This window comes from Chelonoidis abingdonii, chromosome 1 (assembly GCF_003597395.2).
Source record: "Chelonoidis abingdonii isolate Lonesome George chromosome 1, CheloAbing_2.0, whole genome shotgun sequence".
Classification (NCBI taxonomy): Eukaryota; Metazoa; Chordata; order Testudines; family Testudinidae; genus Chelonoidis; species Chelonoidis abingdonii.
The window spans coordinates 251,213,587-251,237,217 of NC_133769.1; the positions used below are offsets into that span (position 1 = coordinate 251,213,587).

Consider the following 23,631-nt stretch of genomic DNA (forward strand, 5'->3'; position numbering starts at 1 on the left):
AGAGAGATGAAAGTCTTTGGGATCATTGTCCAGGATGGGTTGTAGACCCTGATGATGCGTTTGGAGGGGTTTTAGCTGGGGGCTGTGATGTGATGGCCAGTGCTCCCTGTTGTTTCTTCTTGGGTTTGTCTGTAGCTAGGAGGCTTCTGGGTACAGCGTCTGGCTCTGTTGATTCTGTGTTCTAATTTCCTCGTGCGGTTCATGTGTACGCTTTGAAGAAGCTTGGGGAGATTTGTAGGTGGGTCTCTGTCTGAGGGTTACGAGAGATGCGGTTGTACCTCAGTGCTTGGCCTGTCAGACAATGGATGTGTGATGTGCCCGGGATGGAAGCTGGAGGCATGTGAAGGTAGCATAGTGGTCGGTAAGGTTTTCGATATAGGTGTGTTAATGTGACCATCACTGTATTTGTCACGTGGGTGTCCTAGAAAGTGGAACCTCCTGTAAGATGTGGTCCTGCTTGAGGTTGATGGTGGGTGAGAGTTGTTGAAATCGTGGTGGAAATTTTCTAAGAGCTCCGTCCCCATGGGTCAGATGATGAAGATGTCATCACACATGTAGCGTAGGTAGACCGAAGGGTGTGAGTGGATCGAGAGCTGTGAGGAAGCGTTGTTCCAGGTCAGCCATAAAAAATTTCGGCGTAATTGTGGGCATGCGGGTGCCCATAGCAAGTGCCACTGATCTGGAGAATATCATCTGTCCCATCAATTGAACACCATAGTTTGTGGTGTGAGTAATAATAGGCATACAGAGCTCAGCAGACAGTTGTGCTGTGGCATCATCAGGGAGACTGTTCCTGACAGCTTGTATCCATCTGTGTGTGGGACTGTTCTGGTGTAAGAGCCTCCTACATCCATGGTCTACGGATGGTGTTTTTCTGGGAGGTGACCACTGCATTGTAGTTTGTCCTCTCAGGATAATCAGAGGTGTCATGAGATACGCTGGGAGTGCTGGTTGGCAATACGGGTCAGTAGAGAGTCCATCATATCCAGACCAGTCCTTGCAGGAGAGTGCCCACATGCCCGAGATGACTGGGGGCGCTCCAGGATTTCCCGGTTGTTGGATCTTGGGTAGTTAGATAGAATAACCCCTGGCTCCGTGGCTCTAAGGGTAGTGCTGATTTTGTTCCGGTGGTTAGTGTAGGGAGTGTCCCTGACTAGATGGTGCTGTTCCTTAGTGTATTCATTGCTTATCTCTAGCTTGCTTGCAGCATATATTATCCTACCCCTGGAAATTTCCCAGCACCGCGTTCTGACAGAAGTGGTATTCACGCCACGAAGCTCACGCTCCAAAACATCTGTTAGTCTATAAGGTGCCCACAGGAATTTCTGCTGCTTCTGACGAAGTGGGTATTCACCCACGAAAGCTCACGCTCCAAAACATCTGTTAGTCTATAAGGTGCCACAGGATTCTCTGCTGCTTCTCCAGAAGTGGTATAAGCCTTTAAAAATATCCCCAACAGAAATATTATTGGACAAAATAAATCACTCTGTATATTCAATGTACCATTATCCTCGCAGTAACAGCACCAAATGTTGTTACTGTTCAAAAGACTCAATAAACAGCTTACAAAATATTTTCATAAAATTCTTACGTGTTTGCAGTTTATAGTCAATTTAAAATAATATTACAAAACAATCAGGAGTGAATGAAAGGGCTGTAAAGATTTTCTTATTAAAACAACTTCTTCCTCCAACTCCTGCTTATAAATACAACACAGTATACTCTCATACTGAAGAACAGTGATTTCAGATAATTGTTAGAGCACCCAGAACTGCTAACCTTTATGGCACACTAAGGATTACCATAACTAGTAGAAGGGAGTTAATAGTATATATCATGTCAAGATAATAAAATTAGCATAGTTACATTCACTTCTATACCATTTTTCCGCTGAAGAGCTCAAAGTCTTTATAAACCTTAATTAAACAACAAGAGATTAATAAGACTGGGACTTCTCAGCTTGTAAAAGAGATGATTCATGCGGGATAGGATCGAGGTCTACAAAATCATGACTAGCATGGAGAAAGTAAATAAGGAAGTGCTATTTACTCCTTCTCATAGCACAAGAACTAAGGGTCACCAAATGAAATTAATAGGCAGCAGGTTTAAAACAAACAAAAGGAAGTATTTTTTCACACAACGCACAGTCAACCTGTGGAACTCTTTGCCAGAGGATGCTGTGAAGTCAAAACTATTACAGGATTCAAAAAAGAACTAGATCAATTCATGGAGGATAGGTTCAGTGACAGGTTGGATCACAGAAACCCCCCTGGGAGCTGCCAGCTGCTGTGTCAAGACTATTTCTATTCCTGTTTTCCCTGCCAGCTCAGCACTCCAGCACCCTGTTTTGCTGAGCCAGACATTCCTGTCTGCTCCAACACAGCCGCAGGCTCTGAATTAGCTGCACCAAGGCTCCAGGTTTACCTGAAAACAGCTCACAGAAGTGTTCCTGTCTTTTAGCACTCAGATGCCCAACTTCCAATGGGGTCTAAACCCCAAATAAATCTGCTTTACCCTGTATAAAGCTTATACAGGGTAAACTCATAAATTGTTCATCCTCTATAACACTGATAGAGAGATATGCACAGTTGTTTGCTCCCCCAGGTATTAATAAATACTCTGAGTTAATTAATAAGTAAAAATTGATTTTATTAAATACAGAAAGAAGGAGTTAAGTGGTTCCAAGTAGTAACAGACAGAACAAAGTAAATCACCAAACAAAATAAAATAAAATGCGCAAATCTATGTCTAATCAAACTAAATACAGATAAGTTCCTCACCAGTTCCAGAATGCTCCCTTTTACAGACTAATCTCCTTTTAGCCTGGGTCCAGCAATTACTCATCCTCTCCCTGTAGTTACTGTCCTTTGTTTTAGTTTCCTTCAAGTATCCTGGGGGGTGGAGAGGATCCTTCTTTAGCCAGATGAAGACAAAATGGAGGGGTCTCCCAGGGGTTTAAATATCAGAGGGGTAGCCATGTTAGTCTGGATCTGTAAAAGCAGCAAGGAGTACTGTGGCACCTTATAGACTAACAGACGTATTGAAGCATGAGCTTTCATGGGTGAATACCCACTTCGTCGGAGTGGTTATTCACCCACGAAAGCTCATGCTCCAATACGTCTGTTAGTCTAGAAGGTGCCACAGGACCCCCAGGGTTTTAAATAGACTTTCTCTTGTGGGTGGAGACCCCCTCTTCATCCTGTGTAGAATCCAATCACAAAATGGAGATTCAGAATCACATGGCCAAGTCACAAGCCCATGCATGACTCAGGACTTGCAGGTAGCAGCCATTACCCACATGCTACCTTGAACATTCTCAGGTAGACTTCTTATGTGGATTGGAGCCTTCCAAGCTCTTTTGTCTGTTAAGTGCTTCCTGATTGAGCATTTAACTTGTAAATTCCTTTTCCAAGAAGTGACCAAATGTTCTAACCAAGGCTACTTAGAAATCAAGCTATTATACAGCTAATGTTCATAACTTTGAACACACAAATGGTACCTGCATACAACTAGGATGAACATAACCAGTAGATCATAACCTTTACACAGATATGTTACAAGGCATATGTAGCAAAACCCCATTCCAGTTATATCATACATACATTTATGAGCACACACCCTATAAAGCCTTATGGGGTACACTATTACAGGTCCATCAATGGCTATTAGCCAGGATGGGCAGGGAAGGTGTCCCTACCTTATGTTTGACAGAAGCTGGGAATAGGTGATAGCGGATGGATCACTTGATGATTACCTGTTCTGTTCATTCCCTCTGCCAGAAGACAGGATACTGGACTAGATGGACATTGGTCTGACCCAGTACGGCTGTTCTTATGTTCAATTAAACTATGGCATTATTGGCCTATCTCTGCAGGCTACTTTTACACCAAAAGGTCCAAAAGTTCTTTTTTACATACAGATGTTGGCATTAAGAACTGGCTTTTAATTATATGAGCCCCACACAACTTTGGAAATCCTTTACATAAATGTTATTGCAACTTAATTGTAATGATTCAGTTGTCATGATTTAACAAACAGATAAGATTGGAGAGCTCCTGAATTACAGCAGGCAGCTAAGAGAGTTAATTTTTACCAGGTCTTTTTATTCTGTGGAGCCCTCTCTAGGAGAGAGCTCCTCACATGTACCACCCAACACTCCATTGCTTTGTTCTCATAACATTTCATTCTGCAGGCCATTGGGAGGGGTTATGTAAACAACTGGTGGACTACAGGCCACTTAGAGTAGCACTGATTTATACTCTTCAAATCTGGCCTCAACACCTGATAAGGTGCTAATTATAGCACGTTTGTATGATACTATTGTAGTTTCAGAGGTAATTTCTTACACCTTATTACCACATGATAATGGCCTCTTAACAACCAGACTAATCAAGAATTAATGAGGCACTAAAACATTTTAAAGAACAACCAAGGATTTAAAAAATTATCTTATGTGTTTCATTTAAAAAGCAATTCATTTAACAAATGCAGTTCTCACTGAGGGTCATATAAAAAGTCTTCGTCCTTAAAAAAATGTACCAGTTGGAATGTTTTATTCATTTATTGATTATTTACTTAAGTGGGTCTCCATGTAATGGCAAAACTGAAAGAATTTTAAATGGAGTGGAACTCCATGAAAACATGCCTTTCTGGCCAGAGCTCCGCATTCCACTCCTCCATTTCAATCCACTTGTATAATAGCCTACTCAGAAGTTTAAAGAAAATTCATTTAAAGGTAAACTGCAAAGCTAAGACAGAAATGAAGTAAACCCAGAGTAATACGATTGCAACTAAGAGCTTTTTATTTCTTTTTAAAAGCGATTATTGTATGCTCCCTTTACATGGGGAGTTTTCCCTTAAATCTAAATAGAAAGTGAGGAAAACCCCCAATATATTATATTTTGCCATTCACAGAGAATGAATAGACTCCTATAGCATGTTGCTAGGAATTTAGGGAAAACCTTCCAGATCCTCTGCAATGTCAGTCTCAATAGAAATCTTTGAGAAACACAAGTGCTTTCCTGAAACTAAAATACGCGTAAAATAAAAAGCAGAAATAACCTTACTTAAGATAACAAGGCATTTCATAAAGGTTTTGTTGATGATTTTGTTGAACTGCAAAGTTAAAATGAAAACTGAATTAACCCCAGAAATGTGTGCTGAATGCCTGTACCAACCAGGCTATAGGGCGGCAGTTCTCAAACAGTGGATCGGGACCCCAAAGTGGGCCGTGACCCCATTTATCGGGGATTGCCAGGGTTGGCTTAGGCTTGCTGGGGCTTGGGGATGAAGCCTGAGTCCCACCACCCGGGACTGAAGCCGAAGACTGAGGGATTCAGCCCTGGGCAGCGGGGCTCAGGTTACAGGCCTCCTAGCTGGGGCTGAAGCCTTTGGGCTTTGGCTTTGACTCTTCCCTGTCCAAGGCAGTGGGACTCGGGCTTTGGCTCCCCTATGGCGGGGAAGTGGGTATCAGGTGGACTCAGGCTTTGGTCCCCCATCGTGGGGTCATGAAGTAATTTTTGTTGTCAGAAGAGCGTCGGTGTGCACTGAAGTTTGAGAACCCCTGCTATAGGGGATATTCAGCATACAAATAAGTTTTAACTTGAATTTCTTAAAAATCTCCTTCCCTGATGAAATCCTAGCTCTTCGTAGTTTGCTCAGATCATCCCAGAAGACATCACTCTGTGACTTCACTGATACTACTAGTCCATAAACTTGCACTGAAATTAAACTGATTCCTACTGTGAAAGGGAACACAAAATAGCGTATCAGTTTCTCATTATCTTCTACTGGAATTAATAAAATACACCAACAGAAAAGGCCATTTGATTAAATAACCCTACTTGCCAATTATAAAGGTCTATATTAAACTTATAATAGGAAGAAAATTGGTAACTAAAGCTAAAATTTAGTGCTTAAGCTACACCTCTCATTTTTTCCTGGTATTAAAAAAAAATGGAAAATTATATGGCAATGTTGTAGTGTAGACATTTACAGAGTTAGGTCATAGTTCGCTGCCCTACATCAACCTAACTCTGTTGTGCCAACCAGACCTGAGAATGACAGGGATGGAGTGCTGGGGGAAGACATGAAAGACAAAGGAATGGAAGGAAGGAGAGGAGCATAGTAGATACACAGGGTGAAGCTGGGAGCAGTGGAAATATAACAGATGAAGAGAGGCATAAAGGAGATAAGAAGAAATGACCTATCAGAAACTGTATAGCGTTCAGAGTCCTAGTAGAGATTTTGGAGAATTAAGTGATTCCAAGAGGGCTGCAGAGGAGCACTGAGGAACTGGGGCTTCCAGGCTGCCCCCAGAACTCTTCCCATCAGTGCTAGGCCCACAATACAGCAGGATGCACATGCTTCTTCAAGTATTAATTAATGACACGCATTGTGCTACAGACCAATGACTGTGGGGTCAATTTCTTGTTATTTAATTTTAATGCACAGCTCTTTGGGATACTGGTGGCTTTACATAAAGCATAGTCTGATGATCATAATGCCTCAGAAGCTTGCCAGGTGCTGCGGCCAGGGTAAGGGAATGGGCTCTGCAGCTTCCCCTTACAAACTGTCAGCTTCTCTAAATGTCAAACGTTAATTAACTCAGCTATGGAACTCTGAGTTAAGATTTCACTTGCACCCTGAACATTTATTCATTTCCCAGCTGGAAACCAAAAGCTCCAGCTGGAATCCTTCTGTGTCTTCAGAATCTTTAATGCAACACAGGCTGAGGATACTCTTCAAAACAAGCAGAAATTATTTGTCTGAGAGCATGTGCGGATGACACGTGCATGCACAGAAACAAGATGAGGTTACAATTTTGCTCAGAGCTTGAGCTGAAGGTATTTGCTTTTCAGTCAGGCACCAAAGGTTTTAGGTTCTTAAACACACTGGAACTTGTGTTCATTTTATGCCAGATTCATAACTGGTGTGCCTTCATTGAAGTAAATGGGGTTGGACTAAGGATGAACTTGGCAATTTAAGTCAATTAAAAATGAATAAATATAATTCTGAAAAGGAGGAATTGCTGCTATTTATTTTCTTCTCATAGTGTCTGAGTATAAAGGTTGCTAATTGGCTCTTCCAGCTGATGTGATCATAGTGAACTATATGCAGGTTGAAATTATCATCAACCATTTAGGACCCTCAATCAATATGACAGCCACTGGTCATATGCATGCACATCTCTTACCACTTGTAGATGTTAATTTGTTTGTACTGTATCCCTGCACACAACTATTAAACCCTTGAGATCCTATTTAGCAGTCAAATCACCTGTGAATGAATGTTCCTCTCCCACCCAAGTAATTCTGTTGGTCTCTCAAGTTATGCAGCTGAAGAATCTTCTCTTGATTCTTCCAGGTACTTCTCCACAGCAGTGATCACATAACACCACTTTGAGCGCTCAAGGCTCGCTACAGTAACACACTTCTGAGGGGGGGTACCACACAAGCACGGTGTCTTGCCCAGCAGCAACTAGTTATGCTCAGAGGAGTGTGCAGGGGGAGGTTTCTTCTCCTGATCTGTTTCTGAAACTAGAATAGCTCTCTGGAGTTATAGAAAGAAAGCCCACTCCCATGTGAGGCTTAACTTTTGTTTCATGGCCTGTATGATGGAGTGAGATCATGTTCTCACTCCACAGACTGCATCCAGTGTGAGAAATGGAGGAGATTGTGATAAGATGTATGGACTGAGAAGGTGCGGTGGAGCACTCCACTCTCAGTTTCTTGCCTTCATGCCAACAAATTCACAGCTTCCTCCTTTTTTGTATGTCTTAAAGTACAATCATTCCATAGCAGGCTGACCTTTTCTTATACATAGCTCAACCTGATGTAGATTTCTTTCTGTAATCTATGCAGCCCACGAGCCAATGGTTACCTGGAACTTGGCAGCTAGATGTGTCCAGTAGGCATAAACCCAGTTATCAAAATTAAACTCTGATCCTTCAAACAGTTCTCATGAGACGGCTCCTGGGAGAGAGCACTATACTCGATTGTAATTATTTGTGGGATCAAACTCTTAGCTTGTAATACAAAAATACCAAAATAAAATACCCAGTGGTAACAGTTTATTGATAAAGGACAGTATCTCCTCTCTTGTGAAACCCTACAGAATCTTGAATTAATAATATTGATTGCTGCTATTATACAGGGTTAGTCTGATACTAGATTTATTCTATTATTGATACTAATGTAGAAAATACATAGATTTTACATGAATGATCAGTATAAATAAACATATTCCCAACTCCTTAAAAAATGTCAGTGCCTAAAAAACACAGCATGAATCAGATTGCTTATAAAAATAAATACTGTTCACTGTATATGATATTCTGCTGTTCTGTTAAATTAATTGTACTGAAAAGACTTGTTTTCTTGTTCATTGCACTACTGGGCCTCTGAGTGAGTTGCACTGAGTCTCATGTCCACATTGACCAATACCTTCTTTCTAGGATACACCAGACCAGACCTTCTTTGAAACTGCACTTTCTAAAGTTGCACAAGGATTGCCCACAGAACAAGGCACGGAAAGGTATTTTCCTCATGCCATGCGCTGGTCCTGAACCATGCTGAGTACTTAGAATTTTCATTTATAATTGCATTCATGATGCATTGAATGCTGACACAAGGAAATCAATGAAAAAGCCCCTCAATTCACTGAGTAAGGGATCACTGATTTTTTAATTTGGTAGAACTGATCCTTTCATTTCAAGACTCAAGGTGCATCTCTGAAGAAATATGCCAAGAATATTCTTGTCTCCATCTACAACTGAATACCAAGCATACCATGAAAAATGGAATCTTTAAGAAAGAATCTTGCAGACATGCCTAACAAACCTAATTAAACCCAGATGGGGAAAATCATCTGTAATTTCACTGTTTTGCCAGAGCAAGTTGATGGACCAATCAAGCTACACTTCTTTATGGAAAAAGTTTGCTTTTGGTTTTGGAAATCAGAGGCACAACTGCCTTGATTTGGAAACAATCTGTAAATAAAACCCTTTTAAATTATCTCAGGAACAATTGTCTTCATCCAAGCTTTTGGCCTGATCCAATTTTAGCTTTGATAGCTTCAATGTGTCACTTTCCTGACTCCTTAAGTCTATTGCCAATTTCAAACTGCCAATACATACATTCCACATCTCTTTTGGGAAATGTAAGTTGTCTGCATACTACTCAAAGAATGAAATACTTAAAGTCAACATACACAAGATATACAATATCCTTACTTTTAGAATATCAAAGGTATCATAATAATGTGGAAATATTCTTACCCTGAAGAAGGCAGACTCCAGTTGTAGCTTAGCAAATCAAAGACCAGTAAACTTGCTTGAAATAACATCCTCATAGATCCAAAAAGTTATTTTTCCCCTACAGTTAAAAATAGTTTCATACTCTATTGAATGTCAAATCCAAGTCCAGAGATTAAGGCAAGAGAACTTTATTAATTTGACAAATTAATTTATCTTGAAACTGTCAGTTAAGTACTTTTAAGGTTAAAAAGAGTCTTCACTATTCATATCTGAACAGCAGGACTTTTTCAACAGTGGTAAATTCATCTTCATTTCAGGTTTCAATATCTTTCTGTATTTCAGTGGATGGCAAATAAAAAGCCATCCACCAAGCTTATGAAGTCTCTTTTTGAGCTCATCATTTTGTGGGTAAAAAAGTTTATTTAGGTTTCCTTAATATGGCCTCCATGATTTTAAAATAATTAAACAAACCAAGAAGCATCTCATTGAAAAAACATTTTTTGCAAGTAAAAAAAATATGTGCACCAACGAAATAGAAAACTAAGGATCTTCAAATTCCAAAATCTTTCCATTCCTGGATGAGCGTTAGTGTTCAAATGTTAATAGGATGCCTGCTTTTAAAAAAAAAGGCCCATGCTCACGCTAAAGAGTCTGTGAAACAGACTTTTTCCATACTATGACCTCAGTCTCAGTATTTCTTTCTTACAAAATGTTAGTTTATTTTACTTGGCAGCTTGCCAGAATTCTGTATCTCTCTCTCTCTCTCTCTTCCACCCCCTACCAACCTCATCTCTCTATGCACCATTGATTCAGCATTGATTCAAATTAAAGACTTTCTTGACCTAAAGTAATTGGTGGGGGAAGAAAGTAATTAATTTATGAGCACCAGCCCAAAACACCGAAGTTATCTTTCTATTAATTTTCTTTAGTAGTGATTTTATTTCATTTTCATTTCTCTTTTCTTTAAACTCACTGGGGAAAACAGCAGAATACTGCATATCATTGATGACAGTGTACAAACTGTATATCAACCAGAACGCCACAGTACAGCAGAGGGTTTCGGATTTCAGTTAGCAGTCACCCAGAGTACAGTCTTTCCAAAACTGGTTACCAAGGCAACAAGGAATCTTAATCCAGCAACAAAAACCATGTAAGAGTCTAAGCGTCAATGTATCATTTTCTTGAGAGAGAGAGAGAGAGTGCAACTTGGACCACATATACATTTCTGGAGTAATTCAGATAAAATATTGTTTTCCACAGGCATGTACATCTCCATAATTTCTCAATATCTCATTAACCCCCATGATATTTAGAGGTAATACGACATTCAAAATACTTAATTAACCTCTCCCAAAAGAGGAAGCCCAAGGAAAATAGTGGTAAGATAAAGGTAAAAGTAAGATAAATATACACTTCTAGTGACTTACAGAAATACGTTTCCTCATGTAATACTGTATTTTAGCTGTTTAAACTGGCCAATTTTATTCTAGGTGAATTTCTTCACACATAAATTAACCCAAGATTTAGACAAACCTGTCAAACTTGTCTCTTGACTTTTTGCATAAGTTTAGAAATAATGTTGAGTATTGTGGAAACTTTTAAACTGGACAAAAGGTGCTGTTCACCTTTGTTTACAAGATGTGGCATCTATTAAATTTAATTACTTCCCCTGCAGCTTTGAGTCAAGGTTAGCTTCAACATAAGGGCAGCTTCCAGTGATTTTAATTAGTTTCCTCTATAGCAGGCATGGTAAAGATAGATAGTAAATGAGTAGCTACTATATCTGTGAAGTTACTAATCAAGGGCACTGTCTAAACACTTTCGTTCCTAGGATGAAAAGGGCATATGAAGTTACTAAGGTATTGTTGACACTACAGTTTTGTCAACAAAAGTCAGGTTTAATTGACAAAACAGTGGAGGTGTATAAACAACAATGCTTCTCCTACCGATTTAACTCTCTTGCTACACTGACGTAATAAAACCACCTCGACAAGCGGCATAGATCTTTTTTGCGACAAAGTTAGAGCGACACAGTATCAGAGTAGACATTGCACTTGCTTATGTTGCCCTAAGTGGCCTCCAGGAGGTGTCCCACAATTCCCATCATAGCCGCTCTGGTAAGCAGTTTCTACTCCGCTGCCCTGCAGCCAAGTACAGAGGCATGCGCCCCTCCCCCTTTAAAGTCCCTGGAATTTTTGAAATTCCACTTCCTGTTTGCTTGGCATGGAAAGCTCACCTCACATCTTTCCAGCTGACCATGCCAGCTTTCTGCAGCAAACGCACTCCTGCTTGGCATACAATGGAGTTGTTGGATCTGTTGGGTCTGTGGGGAGAGCAGGCTGTGCAGTTGCAGCTCTGATCCAGCCATAGGAACTTTGACACTCACAAACAGATTGCTCGTGGCATAGAGAAGAGGCATGAAAGGGACACACAGCAGTGACATGCTAAGATCAAGGAGATGAGGCAGGAGTACCAGAAGGGGAGGCTAACCATCACTCTGGTGCAGCACCGAAAACATGCTGCTTCTACAAGGAGCTTCATGCCATCCTCGGTGGCAACTCCATTCCACGAACCCTATGGATACTTTGGGGGGACTGGAATCAGTGGCCAGCAGAGTCAATCCCAAGGACAAAGTGATGGACGAGGAGGTTGAATTGGAGGAGGATGTGGGACACGCAACAGGTGATCTAATGGCATGGCGAACTAGGTCCTCTTTTTGACTCTGGAGGGGTCTAGCCAGGCCCAGGAGTCTGGCTCTGGCATGCCTGAAGCAGGAGAGGGGAGCTCCAATAAGTACTGATTTTGCTTTGATACTACATGGTGACATGAGGTAGAGGTGTCCTTTATTTTGTTACATGCTACATGTGGGAGATGGAATTTAAATTAACAACACTAGGTACTGTTTGCATCGGCTTTGCATTCCCCTGTGGCAGCTATGCAGTGGGGGCCCTGTAGAAAAGTTTGATAATATACACCAAAATCTCCCAGGAAATCTCCATACAGATGTCTAGGAAACTTTCCTGCAGATACTCTGCAATCCTCTGATGAAGGCTCTTTGGCAGAGCTGCTTTGTTTCTTCTCCCATTGTAGGAAACTTCATTGCACCATCGGCAATTACTTCTGGAAGAATCAAAGCAGCACATAGTTGAGGAGCATATGGACCCGATCTGAAGTTGCACAGATGCAGGAGATGCACCCTTGCATCCTCAATACCTCAATAGTGTGATTTCAGCTTCAATCACCCCCTCCTGGGGAAAACAGTGCCAGTATTCAGAATAGTGTCCCTAGGCTCTTGTACTGATCCTCTTCTGAAACCACTGAGACCCTTTGTTCTGCCTTGCACTAGCCCCCTGGGCCGAATTCACCCTGGTTAGTGCTCTGGCTATGCTGGCCCCTTGCCAAGGGTAAGTGAGAAAGAGTTGTATGTAACTTATGATTCAAGACTGTGAGTGCACACTGTGCATTGTTTCTTTTGCGTCTGCAGATGCGCCCTTGAGGGGCAACTCCTACACCCTGGCGGAGCACCTCTGCCAGATAAGGAAGCAAACGAGGAGGAGGAGATGTTTCGTGAAGTGCTGCAATAGTCAGATCAGGCAGATAGTGAGCACAGATTGTGGAGAGATACAATAAATGAAAAACTAGAAATGGATAACCAGGAGAGGAGACAGGGCCAGGAGCTGATAATAAAGGATCAGGAGCAGATAATAAAGCTCACTGAGGAACAAACAGAGATGCTGAGGTCCCTTGATTGCATTGCAGGTGGAGCACATGCATGTTTGACTCCCCCTGCAACCCATATAGAGCTGCCTTCCTTGCCCTCCCCAAACTCTCCACACACATTCCTCTCACATTCCTGACCCATCACAGTACCCCTTGCACTGCCCCCCTTGGGACATTTTCCATAACTGCAGCTGGACTTACACACAGCTATGAGAACCTCACTTCAAAGAGAGCTTCTCACTATCACATCCCTTGTAAGAAATGTTAATCTGTGTATTGCTGTTAATAAAAAAATTAGTCTTACAAAGACAGTGATTTTTTATTTGTGACTTACACAGGATGGTTGCAACAGCAATTCATATAGTGGCAACTGGCACATTTGCAGACTATAATTAATGCTGAGGCAGGAATTATTACAGGGGTCATTCAATATGGCATCTAAACAATGCCTGCTCAATTCATTACAGACAGACACATTACTGGACCTCATTGTCAAAATGGTGCCTCAAAGCCTCCCTCATTTGAATAGCCCACTGTTGAGCCCTTCTAATAGCTGTGGTGTCTTGATGCTCAAAATAAGCTGCCAGGTGATCCTCAACTCTCCAGCTCCTTTCCCCTTTGGCTTCACAAATGTTAGGCATAGCAGCAGGCTGCTATAACCATGGGAATATTTTCCTCACTGAAGTCTAACCTGGCAAAAAGGCAGCACCAGCGACCCTTTGATCTGTCAAATGCACATTCAGCAGTCATTCTGCACCTGCTAAGTCAGTTGTTGAAGTACTCCTTGCTGCTGTCAAGATTTCTGGTGTAAGGCTTCATGAGCCACGAAGCAAGGGGTAGGCTGGGTCTCCCAGGATCACTATGGGCATTTCCATATCTGCTACTGGAATCTTCTGGTCTGGAAAGAAAGCCCATGCATGCAGCTTTCTATACAGGCCAATGTTGCTGAAGATGCAGGCGCCATGCAACTTACTTGACCACCCCACGTTAATGTCAGTAAAATGACCCCAATGATCCACCAGCACCTGCAATACCATAGAGAAGTAGCCCTTTCTGTTGATGTACGCCGGGCCAAAATTGGGATATGCGTGCCATCTATTGACCCGCTGCTGTTAGGGAACCCCGTTGACACAAAGCCATCTACTATTTCCTGTACATTGCCCAGACTCACAGTCCTTTGTAGCAGGAGGTGATTAATGGCCCTGCATACTTGCATCACCGCAAGCCCTACAGTGACTTCCCAACTCCAAACTGATTAGTGACTGACTGGTAGCAGTCTGGAGTTGCCAGCTTCCACACAGCAATCACCACGTGCCTCTCCACCATTAGGGCAGCTCTCATGCTGCAGTCCTTGCGTCAGAGGGCAGGGGTGAGTGCCACACAGAGTTCCAGGAAGGTGGCTTTGCACATATGGTTCTGCAGCCACTGCTCATCATCCCATACCTGCATCACAAACCAGTCCCACCACTTAGTGCTTGTTTCCTGAGCCCAACAGCAATGGCCCACTGTGTGCAGCTGCTCTATGAATGCCAACATCAATCTTGAATTGTTTCTTTCCATAGCACACAGCAGGGCAAGCACCACGGATTCCTGTCAGATTTGCAACTCATGAAATACTGCAGGATCAGCTGTGTTATGTTCATAATGCTTATTACAAGACTGGTGAGCAGAAATGGCAGGCAAAGTTTAAAGGTGCAGTTGAAAAATGGCACAAAATGCAGTCGGAAGCCCTTCGAATCATGGGACTGAGAAAACTGCATCACGGGGTGATGATCCTGCGCACAGGATGCACTGTGATCCTAGCAGGAGAAGGTGGCGATTTCACAGTGGCATAGCTATTCATGGTGCACTGCTCTCTCTGATGATGCTAGAGCACGAACTGTGGACGAGCTCTCCTGATACAAAGAGCATTATGTGAACATGCACAGGCAATGTAATTACAGCGGCTTATGATCATGGACGTAACTTAAATCGACTTAAGTATGTAGTGCAGACATGGCCTAGTAAACAGACCATACCTGAAAAAGAGGGGGATAAAATTTAAATTTGCCATCTGACCAGTACACAGTTGACGTTAAAGCACTGCCGCGGCAGCGCTTTAAGCACCATACTGGCAGGGCCACTGACGGGCAGGGCAAAAGGGGCAGTTGCCCTGGGGCCTGGTGATTTAAAAGGTCCATGGGCTCTCAGCAATGGCCAGAGCCCTGGAACCTTTAAATCGCTGCCAGAGACCCAGGTGGCACGGGCTGGGCAGTGCTGAAGGGCTGGCTGCAGAAATCTGCCCCCAGCCCTGCCCCTTCCACCCAAGGTTCCGCCCGTTCCGGGGGCCCAGAGCCACCCCCACCTTGCCCAGGAGCCCAGCCACCCCATGTACTGGTAAGTCCTAAGGTACTTTCACCCCTATTGAAGGTTCATGGGTTTTTTTCTTTTTTTAGGGTATTTAATTTTGAGAGGTTAAGAAGATCATCCACTGGAAAAAATTCTCATCAGAAGACAGCACTGCAGCTAGTGAACTCCTCCAATTCAGCTTTGTTACTGTCTCATTTTCATTTTCCTGTTTTACATTTCATATACAGCTATCATGTAGTTATTTTGATATGAAAATAATCAACACAAAAATCCTTTTTTTATTGTTGTTGTTATTTCTTGTTAATTTACCTAAATCTCCAAGATAGATTCAGCCTTGACATAAGTAAATTTTTTTCCAAGTGACTCTACAGGATTTGAAGAAAATGGGTTTGTTGGTATAAACACACAGTAGATCTTTGTGGACTATTGGCAACATTGGAAAGTAAACCACAAATCCAAAAGAGGTGTAGGCCCCACTGATACCATACATATAAGTACTGTAGAAACTAGAAGCTCTGAGGCAACCTTTAGTTAAGCTAGTATGGTACTTGGAGCAGGAAGTTACTGCAGAAGTAGAGTTTTTTAATGAAAGGCTGTGTGTGTGTGTTTGTTTTGAGGGTAATTCTTTAGTGGGAGAAGGCAGAGAAGAAATTCTGTATGGGATTTTGGAAGCTCAGTAATATATTTTTCAAGTTCTAGATATCCTTCCTGGACTGGATGAGCAGACTGGCTGAAATAAAATCTAGCACTGTTTAGAAGGTTAGCCTTTCAAGTCAGGGTTGGGGGAAACAGGTGAAACAGTGCAGCAAAGCCAGCATTTTTCTCCTGCCAGGTACTTGGTTCCTGGATAAATACCAGAGTTTAGGCTCCTCAGTTTTCAGGATCTCCATCACTCTGAGAAACACTAGCTTCATTCTTTATAAAAAGACACATTTTTTTCTGTAGAGTCTCTGAGACACAGGTCTCTCAAAAACATCACAGGCAGATATTAAAAGCAGTAAGTGATACCACACAATGGTGTTTTCAAAAGAAAAACATCCCAGAGACCAATTTAAACAATGTCATTTTTCATACAAGTGGAATTTCATATTAACAACCTCCCATCCCTTCAAATTTAGATTCTTGGCATGAAATTCTGGCCCTATTAACTTCGGTGGGACCAGGATTTCACCTTGATCTTGTCCTTTACACAAGACTATCAGTCACCTTCTGACTCATCTATCCTAACTCATCCTGGTGAATTTGGCAGACAGCATCAAGGGGAGTTTACAGGACATCATTGGATGGATTTCTCTTTCCAAGGCTGCATGCCTTGTCATATCTGACATCCTCTCTGGTTCAATGAGACAAAAGCTGAACCCTAATAATGTACATGTCAGAGTTAGAGGTTTGCATTCTTGAACCGAAACATAAAAATCTGCATAGAAACAAAAATGTGGATTGCTGTATAAAATATATAAATAATAATATAATAAATAATATTTTGCACTTGTTAAGTGGCTTCCATCTGAGGATCTCCAACAAATCTCTACAAATATCCATTAATTTATTCTCCCCCTATGCAGCAGTGTTGTATTATCCCCATTTAACAATTTTGGAAAATGAGCTACAGAGAAGTGAATTGTCTTGCTTAGAGTTTCACACGAAGTCCAGGACAAGATCCCAAGTCTCCAGCCAACTAGTTGTGCTTTAATCACAAGAATATTTTTACTCACCATAAGAGTAAAGATGGCTGACATCAGGCAACACACCACAATACACTATGTATACAGACATTCAGTATCAAAGAATGTCCTGCAGTGATCCAACATAGTTAATATTTATTATCCAAGTCTTTTTTAAAACTTATACTATCATTCATTTATTATATTGCTCTTGATTAATAGCTCATATTTCTGAAGAACGTCACATTTTTCAAAGCGTTGTACAAATGTTAATGAGCTAATCTTCAGTACAGTTTGATTATTGTTTTAAACATGTGAAAACGGAGACAGAATTTAAACAACTTTCATAAGGCCCCACAGCAATTCAAGGGTGGAGCCAAGATCCCAACTTCCAGCCTCATGTACAGTCCACTAGACAATGCTCCCTCTGATATTCAGCATTCTAATGTTTTACATATCAGCCAAATGTGAGAGGCCTGGCCTATGGGTGTCAGCACAGGACTAGAAGCCAGGAACTCTTGAGTTGTACTCCGATCTTTGACACTGACACACTGTGAACTTGGGCCTTTCAGTTAACTTCTCTGTCTCAGTTTCCTCATTTATGGCATGGCAACTCTATCTCACAGTGTATTAGTCTGTACATTGCTTTGAAGATGAAAACACCTATACAAATGCTAAGTAAATATAGACAACAAATAGCCCACACTAATAAAAATATAGATATATATGTGATCAGCAGGAACAACCACAGCACATTCCACTGACACTGTGGAGAATCAGATAATTGAGAATTGACTTGATGTTCAAGAGCCTGAGCTGATAATAGCTTGATGGTCATAGGACTTCAGTGTTACTTTTTGAGAGTAGGGAGTATGGATGTTGATAGATTTCACACTGGTAAAAGGGATCCCCTGAGCAATGTAGTCTCAAAATGTTGCTCGTGGCTAATGCTCAGAAGAAATACAGCCAAAATCTGTTATAAGCTAGCAAAAATAAACATAAAGGAGCCCTGTGATTCTCACAGGTGAAAAATAGTAGCAAAAGACAAAACTTTCAGAGTCATATATTATAAAAGCCTCCCTTAATCTTTGCTAACTCTCTTGTGAAAAGGGAAGGAAAAATCTGGAATATCTTGGCTTGAAAACAGTTGTGGGAGGGATAATAAATATACTGCACTGGAGTAGCTTATTAATAGTGTTTACATTACAGTATTAAGTAATTGCACTGGCACGTAGAGTTGAATGTATACTAGTGCATCACATTTGGGACAGACAAACCTCTTGTGGTCTGAATTGGAGATGAATTAGAACTACAAATAGTTATGAAAGAAAGTTGCATGGTAATTCCAAACTTATTCTTTTAGCAGGGTTGTTTTGGGGAGTTTACAAAGCTTGAATCATTTTTTCAAAATTGTTGTGACTATGAGAAGTCTCATGGCCTTGGGCTATTTTTGGCAGAGTTTCTCCATCCAGCATTTGAAGCTATAGAGCATGGAGCTGGTCAGAATATTTTTTTGGGAGGTGGAGCGGGGCTACAGAAAATTTAAACAAAAATGAAAATGTTTTCATTTGCATCAAAATATTCAATTTTTTTCCTTTTTGTCAAAAAACCCAAACGTTCTAAAGTTTTTGGCAGCCAAGCTTTGAATATATTATGTGAAAACTGCCCAAAACTAAAAAAAAAATTCAGACAGTAACTGCTAATCATTGGGGAAGCAGATATAGGTTTTATGAAGATTTAAAAACAAAACAAAACAGAAACTTTCTGCAAAAATATTTATTTTGCTGTAAACCCAATTTCCAAAAACCAACCAAAAAAAAAACAAACCCCAGGTTAACAGAAATTTTTTGACCAGCCATAAAAATATCTCTTTGGGATTTACAGCTTTTAAACATTCAGTGAAAATCTGGTCAGGTGACCCATGAACTCCTATGCATAATAAGATAACGTGAAATGAAGTTCCTCAGATCCAAAGCGCTTGTGGTTTTAAAAAATATATTTAGTCACAAGTGACATTAATCCATTTGAAAAAAACTCTGATGTGCTTAAATCCTCCTTACTGAGTGCACATGTCAATGCAATCTTTTAGGCCATTTCCTACAGTCATTCTGCATATGGACACACCAGGATACAGCCTGGCACCGACTTCCTCTATAGTCTTTGATAAGTCCCACACTAACACTCATTTCAGTTTATGTGTAGCACTAGGATAAGTGTCCTTATTTAGCTACTTCATTGGGGTCTTCTGAGATCCAGTAAATAAGTTAACGTTTATGAAGCTCTTTAAATGCTAAATATGATTATTACCAGAATTAATTCATGCAGAAACATATCTAGAGAGTTAATACATGCAGAAATAAAACATGCTTAGCACTGGCTGTGTGTTCACTTAAAAAAATTCTCCAGGCTTCTCTGCTTTGAAAGGTTGCAGATGCTACCCTTGGTCAAGGGACTCAGGAGAAACCCAACAAAGTTATGTAAGTCTGTTTTTGCTGTCCCGGAGTATGCTGCTTAGGGGAGGGGTAATCTCTGAGGAAGACTTCATGTAAATGTTCAATTCAGTGTTTCTCACTGATTCAGAGGGGTGATAAACCTGTCCCTTTGGAGCTGTGTAAATAATATTTGGAGAATGGCAGTAAATCTAGACAAAGGATGAACAAACTGCCATTGTAACCATGTGCACTGGGTTTGCACCTGTGGCTTGTAACAAGCAGAAAACATACTTTTGTTAAGGGGAAAAAAAAAACAATTAACTTGCTCCTCCCGTTTTTTTCTCTCTCACTTTTATCAAGGCCAATGTGACCTGTTCTGTGGATTGTTTTTTGTTTTTTTTTAAAGATGAGTCCCTTAAAGCTCTTCATTGATCATAAAAGTAGTTCTTAATGTTCTTAAGTTCAAAGGCTCCTTACAATTCTCCCCCATCAAAGATTCATGTTCCCTCCACCCCACCAACTAAACACTTATTAAAATTAATCAAAATGGTTTCCTCATCCCTGCTTCAGTTTTTCCAGCTTCTGATGTGAAGGCTCACACCTTGGCTGGGCATTTTTTCAAGATTTTTTTTGCCAGTTGCAAAATTGGTCTGGGTGGTACCTTTAGACTGCAAGCTTCAGTGATCTGCAGGGGGAGAATAAGTCAATTATTGAGCACTATTTTGTTTACGTATGTGTGTGTCTGTGTGTGCGCACGCACACATGCGTGCATTGTAGTGTGCCAATGTATTATCCCCTGTATACTTTTTTAATACCAGGTGCAATCAGGTTCATTCCAAATTTTTAAAAACACCAGTATTCATAAGTGTCCAAAGATCAGGGATAAAAATTAACCCTAGCAGATTGGGTTAGCATTGATGTAAATCAGGAGAAACTCCATTAACGCCAATGGAGCTACACTGATGTAAAATCAGCATCAGCAAGAGGAGAATAAGGCACACCTTTGTGTTTGTATGCACACTACTGTTATTTATATTTACATCACTGTAACACGTTGGCATTCAGCTTTCTGTTAAACAATTTAGAAACTCTGGCTGTTTTTGCTTTCCCCCTTCTCTTTTCCATTCTTTCACCTTTACTTTTCTTGCCTGCTGCACTATGTCTTGTATCTCTTCCAGTATCTTTCAATCTCTGTTGTTCTCTTTCTTTCCCTGCACCTTACTCTATCTGGTTTCTCTTCCTTCTCCTTTCCCTGAATTCTATTTGCAATCTACCTCCCCCATGTCCTTTCAGGCTCTCCTTCCTTCTGCATCTTTTTTCACCCCAACAGTCTTCCTAAATATAATGGTTTTCATTTAAAAAGTTACCATTTACCAACAGTTACATAGCTTTTCCCCATTCTTAAAACAGGAATAAACATTGATACCTCAGACTCTGCTGTGTGGTCATTACTGACAAATGGTAATAATATAAAGGTGACCTCTGTAAATGTATTACATTAGAAAACATGTATTACACTAGAAAGCATGCCTTATAGTGACAGACTCAAGGAGCTCAATCTATTTAGATTAACAAAGAGAAGGTTAAGGGGTGAGCTAATTACAATCCATAACAGGGGCTGGCAACCTCTGGCATGCGGCTCACCAGGGTAAGGACCCTGGCGGACCGGGCCAGTTTGTTTACCTGTCATGTCGGCAGGTTCAGTCGATCGCGGCTCCCACTGGCTGCGGTTCGCGGTCCCAGGCCAATGGGGGCGGCAGGAAGTGGCGCGGGCCACGGATGTGCTGGCCGCTGCTTCCTGCCGCCCCCCTTGGCCTGGGATGGCGAACTGCGGCCAGTGGGAGCCACAATTGGCCAAACCTGCTGACGCGGCAGGTAAACAAACTGGCCCGGCCCGCTAGGGTAAGTGTGCCAGAGGTTGCCGACCCCTGATCCATAAGTACCGATATGGGGAATAAATATTTAATAATGGGCTTGTTCATCCAGCAGAGAAAGGTGTTACATGATCAAATGGGTGCAAGTTGAAGCTAGACAAATTCAAACTGGAAATAAGTGTAAAATTTTAACAGTGAGAATAATTAACCACTGGAACAATTTACCAAGCGTTGCAGTGGATTCTCCATCATGGACAATTTTAAATCAAGAGTGGATGTTTGTCTAAAAGCTCTGCTCTAGGAATTATTTGGGGAAATTCTATGGCCTATGTTACACAGGAGGTCAGACTAGGTGATCACAATGGTCCCTTTTGGGCTTGGAATCTATGAAGTATTGTAGTGTACAGTTTCAATGGGGTTCAGTGAGACCACTCATTGGGTAAGGTACTACTCAACATGAATAAGGATGTCACAATCTGGTTCAATTTATTTAATAAAGCCCACTAACGACACTTTATCTAGTCTGCCACAAACAAATTTTGGGAATTTCTGCATTCATACAATACAAATTACAGAATTTTAATGAAAATTTAATGAAAAGAAAACCTTTTTTATACCCCTACTATAAAATATGACCTAGCCCCAAGATTAAGTCGAAATATAGTGTCTGCTCATGTTTTACGTATTAAATATCAGCAAAAATAAGAGTTCATTTCTCCATGATACCTCCAGATGGCATTAAAACTCTTCTCCTTTAAGTCTTCATTGTAATATCATTTTTAAAAAAAATGGTAACCATTGGAAGCATTCTACACCAACATACACTATAAACCATTCCCAACAATCATATTATCAGAAGGCATAAAGCTGCTAGCGCTTCCCTTATTAAACAAGTTTGACTAAATATAACATATTGTAATTACATTCTATAGCAAAATCTACAGGACAGGCCATTCACAGACCATGTCAGATCTTTTTATAGATTCATTTCCAGAAGATTTTTAACATATATTTATATCAGAAATCAAAACATTCAACAATCACGCTTATTGTACCTTCTTCTATGGCTACTTTTGGCCATGTAACAGATGGTGATACCTTGCAAGACTTACATGATCTAGCACTCTGAATTTAAATAACAAAAGCCAGAGGACACAAATTACAGACAGAATATACTCTAAAATTCACGACTGCACTGTGAAAAGAATTCCACTCCCACTCAAATGAGATAAAAAGGGTGAGTGATTTTGTAGAAATTTAGTCCTCTCCTAACTCATGTGAGCAAAATCAAGTTTGCAGATCCAGCCTGTTTTTTTTTGTTTTAAACGTAGAGTCCCTCTCTTTGAAGAGTTGGTTTATTCTGGTAACAGTAAAACAGTTAATTCCTTTGTACATTAACAAAAAAAAAAAGGCGGGGGGGACTTCTACTGTTGCATTAGAGTAAAGGCGAACACTGATATATTCAAGGGCCTGTTTCCATCTGTTTCTCAACTGCTTTTGTTAATTCAAAAACATCAACAAAATCATGAGAGACCAGAGGTAGCTGTAATTGGATTTCAAGTAATTCAGAGGTGAAGTTGCAGACTGCAGTCTTTTAAAATTACATCAGTACATCAAAGGCATATGTGACATGATATCTTCTGGAAAATGTGACAAACTTCTGCAGCTTGAAGGTAATATTGGATCTGTTCGGTTGTAAAAGCCAACCTCACTCACTCACTCCACCAAAAAATAATTTAAGATTTATTCAGCTTGTTAGAGAGACATCTCACTTTTCAAGATCTCTCACAATAAGGATGCTAATGATTTATTAACAATTAACTATGAATCATTACTTAAAAGCCTTTTAAAGAACAGCATCAGTGAAAGAGCTTCATCTTAATGAAAACAAACAGACAAACATTATTTGGCATGATAAAGCAGATAAAAACAGCAATCATCTCTGATCACAAATACGAAACTGACTTACGATGTATGTGATGCACTGTTTTCTGGATTCTTTGGCTCAGCCTCACCTTTCCCTTAAAAAAGAAGAAAAATAATATGAAAAATAAGTGAATATCAAAAATCTTTATGGTGTTAGAGGTCAATACATTATCAGGCTAATTTTAACACTTTCAAAGCGTACAGAAGAATGCTTTTTAAATATCATATGGCAGGAAGCTGGGACACTAACTGAGCACTTGAAAACTGGGAGTTAACATCAGCATGACTTTCCCTGTCCCTTGTATATGTGCTTAGGGGTAAGTTGTAAAGCAGGCCTGACAATTTCATGACTATCAGATCCCTAGCAAGGAGGAAGGAAACTCTATAAGGCTGGCTGCTTACAGGATAAA

General features: G+C 40.7%; 1 protein-coding gene across 1 annotated transcript in view; it reads right to left on the reverse strand.

Annotated features, from left to right (window-relative positions):
- AFF3 (ALF transcription elongation factor 3) overlaps nucleotides 1–23,631 on the reverse strand; it is a 492,261-nt gene that overhangs the window by 131,897 nt on the left and 336,733 nt on the right. Inside the window, exon 7 of the mRNA XM_032765391.2 lies at nucleotides 23,265–23,316. Within this exon, the coding sequence (XP_032621282.1) occupies nucleotides 23,265–23,316 (52 nt within the window). The remainder of the gene's footprint in view (nucleotides 1–23,264; nucleotides 23,317–23,631) is intronic.